The following is a 6,851-nucleotide window of genomic DNA, read 5'->3' as shown; positions in this document are numbered from 1 at the left end:
TGTTGATGTCTTGTGTTGAGGTCATGGTCTTAAGCTGGTCTTGCAGAACATACTTCCTCTCAGGGTCTAGTTGAACAAGGCCCCCTCCAGGAAACGGTCTGGAACCCCAGAGCCATTTGGTTGTCCCAGAGAACTTTCTGGAGAAGAAGGAGATGGGGAGCTTGGGGTAGGTGGGACTTCTAAAAAATGACCCTGTCTAATGCCTCTTCCCTAAGCTACTGCTCCGAGGGCCTGCTTCTGTCTCTGGGCTCCTGGGAAGGGAAGGTACTTGAACCAAACCCTAGGGATCCCAGCAAGAGTAGCAGAGGGAATGGAGGAGGGGGCAGTCATCATGGCACCAGGCCCTGGCATGCATAGTGAATGGGAGAGCAAGCCTTGGAGGCAAGAAGGATAGCCTCTGGTCCCTCCTCTGGCATGTGCCAGATGATCCTGGGCAAGTCGCTAACAGCCCTCAGCTCCACAGAGCAGCTCGTTAAGATGATAAACTTTGAGCTGATGCAGCTCTCTGACCTGCACCTGGGTCCAGTTCCTGTCTGGAATTGAAGGTGTGTTGTGTTCTCTTAGGAGATCAAGCCCCACTCTGGTGAGTAGGGCCTGAGTGTCAGTGGCACGGGGTGCTTCCCAACTGAAAAACAGCTCTGTTGACCTGCCAAGATGCATGTCTCTAGTACTGAATAGCCCCAGGCTGTGCCCTCCATGGCCTCTGTTCACAAGAAGAAGACAACCACTTGGATACTTGGCTCAGGTTAATCCTGGCGAGAAGCAGTAGCTGGGCTTCCAGAAGAATTAAGAAGCCCCTTACTCAGAAGAGCCTGGCCATGAGGAGGGGCCGGGGCTGTGGTGTTCAGCAAACTAGCAGCACCAGCTTCAAACCAGGCTGTGACTGCCTTCACAGACCAGAGAGCCTTCCAGGGAACACAGCATGTACAAGAAAAGGGATCTGAGGACAGGTGGCAGCCAGGCTGAGTCCTGAAGATGGCCACTGTAAGAAAGGGGTGGGTTACAGGCAGAGGTGGCGTTTCTAGCCCGTGCTGAAGAATGAGTATATTATCCTAGGGGCTGGAGGAGAGCCGTGGGAATGACTTTGTCCACTGTATGAAAGATGGGAGAGGGAGAGACCAGAGACAAGGTGCAGGGAGGCAAATGGAAGCTTCTAGTCCAGGTGGACTAGGATGGTGAATCTGGGGGGAGGGAAGTGGGGGATCATGCAAGAGACGTTTGAAGGAGGTAGAACCCACTAAACTAGACGATGATGAGAAAGGAATACGAGGTGAAGAGGAGAGAATCCTCCGGGGCATCCTCCAAAGTAAGCAGGAGGGGTCTAGGTGGAAAGAGATGTTTCCACTTTAGTTTTATCTTTAAGTGACCCACACAAAATACCCCCAACTCAGGATCATCTTTAAGTGAGTTTAATGTCAGCCACCTGGGACCAGCGCTGGTCACGGTATTGGATGCAGATACCAGGGCTGTTTGGTAATGGCTTTGTGTATGCACTGGTAGTGGCATGGTGCATGCTGGTCTTCTGCTTCTGCTTCTTTGCTCTATATCAGCTCAAGTCTTCCCAGGAAAGTCCAGAATCCTTCCCCAGAACTAGCTCGAAGGCCTGGCCAGCCTGGAGTCTTTAAAGGCCAAGACTGTTCTCGGGCTTTCCAATTATGAACTTAAACGTCAACAAACATTTCAATGTACAAAGAACAGAAAAGAGGCTTGCTTGTGAAACTGAAACTTAGTTTTTTAAAGTATATATTAAATTTAACATAGTAACAAAACTGCCTGATTGTTTTCCACTTCCAAACTTTATTTTATTTTTTCCTTACTCTCACTAACCAACTCCCTATCCCCTACTTCCCCTCAAACAGAGGCCCTTCCTTGTAGCAAAACGTATCAATGCAACGTGTGCCTCGACCTGCAATGGATTCCATCATCTACCTGTTTGCTAAAATGGAAAGGTGGGACCCCTGCTTCATCCTCAGTCCTCTGAAGCCTTGACCAGTCACTACATTGCCCTGAGTTCTAATGTCTTTCAATGTTTTCATTTCTGTTTTTTTCATCAATCAATGTAGAAATTGTTCCCATTTTCCTCCCTTCACTTTAGGTAACACTTTCTCCCCTTTGATCAAGTCTAGGTTTTTTTAGGAAGACAGGGAAAATGTAGATTGTACTGATGGAGCCAACAGATGAGGAAAGACAGTAAACAAGAAAGAATCATCAAATGGCCTGACTTCAGCAGCAGCAGCTTCCTCAGCCTAAAGTAAAAGACAGGAAGACACAGACGGGTTTGGATATGTGGGCATCAGCAGGCACTCGATGAGCTGGCTCCTCCCAGGCAGATGTGCAGAGTCCTGTGCAGGCCTCTTGTCCTTTGTGTGCTTTCAAGATTGCAGAGGTACTAGAGCTCGTGTATGTAATGCTTTTAAAGTCTGCCAATCACCATCCTTGCAGCATGTCTTCTTGTGAGGAAACTGCAGCAGGATCCTCACTTTAGGGAGAAAATGCTGTTGAAGCTCTTGAAATGAAATGACACTGTCCAGGTGAGATTTGAACCCAGTGCCTCTGAGGCTTGAGGAGATCTGAAAATCTACGAGGCAGTGGTTGAGGGGATAGGAAGTGGATGAATGAATGAATGAATGCATTAAGCACCCAACACACAAATCACTGTGATGCATTCATTCCCTATCAAATATCAAGCTTTTTATTAAGCACGGCCACTGGTATGTCCCACAGAGCCTGCTGAGTGCTGGGAATACAGAGAAAAGCTGCACAGCGCTAGGCCTAAGGACCTTCCACACAAAAGATCAGACGAGCCAACCTGGGACAGCAAGGCCACCTTCTGTGGCCCATGCTTAGACAGACTCTTGAGGGAAACCAAGGATTCCATGGACCAAGGAGAGATCAAATTGTGGGGGGTGGAGATGGGGTGCAAGCATGCAGTGTGAGGGACACAGCAAACCCGAAACCCTCCAAGAGAGCATGGGCCTTTGTTCCAAACAGAGGTCTGCCTGGGCAGGCAGCATCCTCCTTGCAGTCTAATGTTCAAACCTGTCATCCTTGCCTTTTCACCACACATACCCCTCTAAAATAGGGGGAAGCAGCTACCATAGCATAGTCAAGAGTTCTGCTTTCCCAGTCTCATAGATTCTGATAGTATTTAGTTAGCATTTTAAAGTTTGCAAACCACAAATATCTGATTTAATTCTCACAACTCTGGGAGGAAAGAGGTTAATAATGTGTCGCCTAGGATCACACAGCTAGTGTCTTGAGCCCAGATTTAGAGACTCCCCTGCCACCTCTGCCTCCAGCCCCATTGCCCAGGGACCACCACCTGGGTTACGCTCTTTTCCCTGCTTGCGTGGACTCCTTCTTTACTTCATCTCTCCACCCCATCCCTCCTTCACAAAACTGCCTAAAGCACAGGTCTGACTATATAGCCTTCCCCTGTTCAATAAATCCCAGTGATCCTATTAGATGTTCTAAGATTCAGCATAAATTCCTGGGGCATCAAATGCCCTTTACTAAACTTTCCAACTTTTCACATACTTTGTGGGCCCTGCCAAGTGGACCTTACTTCCCAGTGCCCACAACACTCCCATCTCCAATCTTACAAAAATCTTCCAGAATGAAGGACTAAGAACCACCAATACCTCCGACACACTCCTTCCTCACTTGCCTGTTTGAATCCTGAGTTCCCTTCAAAACTCAAAATCAAAGACCATCTACAAGAACCCTTTCCTAATCTCTGATTCCCTCTCCACAAGCTGCAAGTCAGTCAGGGTGGAATGGCGGTAGGGTGAAGATAAAACTCAGAATGGTCCATATCTAGACTCTAAAGTTCGCACAGCATTTCAGAGACGTTGCATGTAGGTTATGGAGATTGAGATTACTGAAAGTGGGAGTCAGGGTGTCTGAGAGGACATCAGCCTCCACCTTGAAGCCCCAAATTTGAGGGTTGGGAGTGGAACAAAAGGACCTAGGGACTAAATCTGAAAAAGGGAGGACGACCTGGTTGCCAGTAGAATGGCAGGGTGTTCTGCACAGCCAAGAATATTATGCTTCTGTCCAAGGTACATGGGGACCTCTCTGGCTCGGTCTGTCCTGGCACCAGGGCAGAACAGGACACATACAAAGTAGTGAAGTCCTGGTGGGACTGGAAGTAGAGAAGAGCCTGACCAAGAATCTTAATGGTAACTAATGGGCTGTGGGGGTGCTGCCCTCTGAGGTGCGTACAAGCCTGCAGATGCCCTGGCTGCAGCCCTTCAGGCTGCATGCATGTCCGCGGGCGCCCTCGGAGGTGGATGCTGGCCCGCAGGTGCCCTGGCTGCAGCCCTTAGAGGTGCATGCATGTCCGCGGGTGCCCTCGGAGGTGGATGCTGGCCCGCAGGTGCCCTGGCTGCAGCCCTTAGAGGTGCATGCATGTCCGCGGGTGCCCTCGGAGGTGGATGCTGGCCCGCAGGTGCCCTGGCTGCAGCCCTTCAAGCATGCAGGTCCGCGGGTGCCCCCGGAGGTGGATGCTGGCCCGCAGGTGCCCTGGCTGCAGCCCTTCAAGCATGCACGTCCGCGGGTGCCCTCGGAGGTGGATGCTGGCCCGCAGGTGCCCTGGCTGCAGCCCTTCAAGCATGCAGGTCCGCGGGTGCCCTCGGAGGTGGATGCTGGCCCGCAGGTGCCCTGGCTGCAGCCCTTCAAGCATGCAGGTCCGCCGGTGCCCCCGGAGGTGGATGCTGGCCCGCAGGTGCCCTGGCTGCAGCCCTTCAAGCATGCAGGTCCGCGGGTGCCCTCGGAGGTGGATGCTGGCCCGCAGGTGCCCTGGCTGCAGCCCTTCAGGCTGCATGCAGGTCCGCGGGTGCCCCCGGAGGTGCATGCATGCTCGTAGGCGCACGGGTTGCCGCTCTCGGAGGTGCATGGGAGCCTGTGGGTGGTGCCCTCAGAGGTGCACGTGCGTGGCCTTCTCGGGCCCAGGGCGCCTGCGCACTCGGAGCCCGAGGACGCTCGCACTCCCCCGGACAGCAGGGGGCAGCAGCGCTCTCCTCAGGCGGGCGGAAGCTGCGAGGGCTCCACGCCGGCCGCGAGCGGAAGCGGCCGGCGGCGTGGGACGCGGAGGCGCCCGCGAGCCGCAGTCATGCCCGGAGACCACCGGCGCATCCGCGGGCCCGAGGAGTCGCAGCCGCCCTCGCTGTACGTGGTGCGCTCCGGGCCCGACGACGACGACGACGACGGGGACGGGGCGGCGGGGCCCCGGGACCCCTCGCGCCTGCGGCCGGTGTACGCGCGCGCCGGGCTGCTGAGCCAGGCCAAGGGCTCGGCCTACCTGGAGGCCGGCCGCACCAAGGTGCTGTGCGCCGTGTCCGGGCCGCGGCCGGTGGAGGGCGAGCGCGCGGGGGCGGCGGGCGGCGCGGGCGGCCGCCTGGTCTGCGACTTCCGGCGGGCGCCCTTCTCGGGCCCGCGGCGCCGGCGGCCGGCGGGCGCGGCGGGGGCCGGCGGGGGCGGGGCGGAGGAGCGCGAGCTGGCGCTGGCCCTGCAGGAGGCGCTCGAGCCGGCCGTGCGCCTGGGCCGCTACCCGCGCGCGCAGCTCGAGGTGTCGGCGCTGCTGCTGGAGGACGGCGGCTCGGCGCTGGCCGCCGCGCTCACGGCCGCGGGCCTGGCGCTGGCCGACGCGGGCGTCGAGATGTACGACCTGGTGGTGGGCTGCGCGCTGAGCCGCGGCGCGGGCGCCGACGCCGCCTGGCAGCTGGACCCCACGCGGCGCGAGGAGGAGCGCGCGGCCGCCGGCCTCACGGTGGCGCTCATGCCCGTGCTCAACCAGGTGGCCGGCCTGCTGGGCAGCGGCGAGGCCTGCGCGGCCGAGAGCTGGGCGGGCGCCGTGCGCCTGGGCCTCGAGGGCTGCCAGCGCCTCTACCCGGTGCTGCAGCAGTGCCTGCTGAGGGCGGCGCGCCGGCGGGGGGGCGCGGGGCCCGGGGCCGCCGCCCCCGAGAGCCTCGAGGCCCCCGAGGCCGGGGCCGCCGACGGAGAGACCCCCGAGGCTGCCGACCCCGTGGCCTGAGCGGAGGACTGTACGGACCGCCCCTCATCGGCGCCCGCTGCCCTGGAGCCCCCGCCGCAGGAGCGGACCCCCCATCCTCCTGCCCCGCACAGCCCCGGGATCCCCGCCCCCAACGAGGACAGCGTGACCCCCGAGGCTGCTGACCCTGTGGCCTGAGCGGGAGGACAGGTGGAATCCCCCCTCATCGGCACCCGCTGCCCACGCCCGGAGCCCTGCCTGGACCACGGACCGCATCACTGCCCCCCCCCCCCCCCCCCCCCCCCGCCTGGTGGGACCGAGCACCTCGGGGCCACCGAGCCAGTTGTTCGTTTGTATCGAATAAAAGATTCTCTGGTGTTTTGCACGCGGGCTTCTTTGTGACGCCTTCTCTCGTTCACAGTTTGCCCCGCGCGCCTCTCCTCGTTTCCCCTCTGAGGGCCAGGTAAGGGGTGGCTGCTGTGTGCCAAGCCTCGTGCTCTGACTGCAGGGCGGGGCCGGAAGCCTGTTAGGCGGTTCTCTGCCATCGCAGGGCTTGAGGCTGGTCCGCCTGCGCCAGGTCCGTGCAGCTTTGGGTCCACTGGAAATCCGTGGCCTCCCAGCACCCTGCTACAAGTTGTCTTGGGACCCTCCCCCCCCCCCCCGGGGCCAAATTTAGTTTCGCTCAAGGCATGTTTTTGTCCCCCAAGGTGGTCACAGTTGTTGGATGTGACCCTAGAGAGTGCCACCTTTGAGGTTGCTGAGGCACTGCTGAGACAAAGCTGTAATGCATTTAAAGGAAACACTGCCTAAGGCTGGTGCTGCTGCTCAGACTTCACTAAAAAGCAGCTGTGCACCTCCC

At 57.9% G+C, this 6,851-nt stretch overlaps 1 protein-coding gene across 1 annotated transcript; it reads left to right on the top strand.

The window, feature by feature from the left end:
- Positions 1 to 5,030: 5,030 nt before the first annotated feature.
- EXOSC6 (exosome component 6) lies at positions 5,031 to 6,377 on the top strand. The gene has a single exon (XM_072636576.1). It carries the CDS (start codon positions 5,114 to 5,116, stop codon positions 6,032 to 6,034), a length of 921 nt encoding a protein of 306 aa, XP_072492677.1. The 5' UTR covers positions 5,031 to 5,113; the 3' UTR covers positions 6,035 to 6,377.
- The last annotated feature ends 474 nt before the right edge of the window (positions 6,378 to 6,851 follow it).

Source organism: Notamacropus eugenii, chromosome 1 (genome assembly GCF_028372415.1).
Source record: "Notamacropus eugenii isolate mMacEug1 chromosome 1, mMacEug1.pri_v2, whole genome shotgun sequence".
NCBI classification, from domain to species: domain Eukaryota; kingdom Metazoa; phylum Chordata; class Mammalia; order Diprotodontia; family Macropodidae; genus Notamacropus; species Notamacropus eugenii.
Note: the sequence above shows the minus strand (reverse complement) of the source record. Positions and strands in the feature narration are given on the sequence as shown.

What these genes read in the sequence shown, in the direction of transcription:
- EXOSC6 (XM_072636576.1), top strand. Translation starts at nt 5,114, where the DNA reads ATGCCCGGAGACCACCGGCGCATCCGCGGGCCCGAGGAGTCGCAGCCG.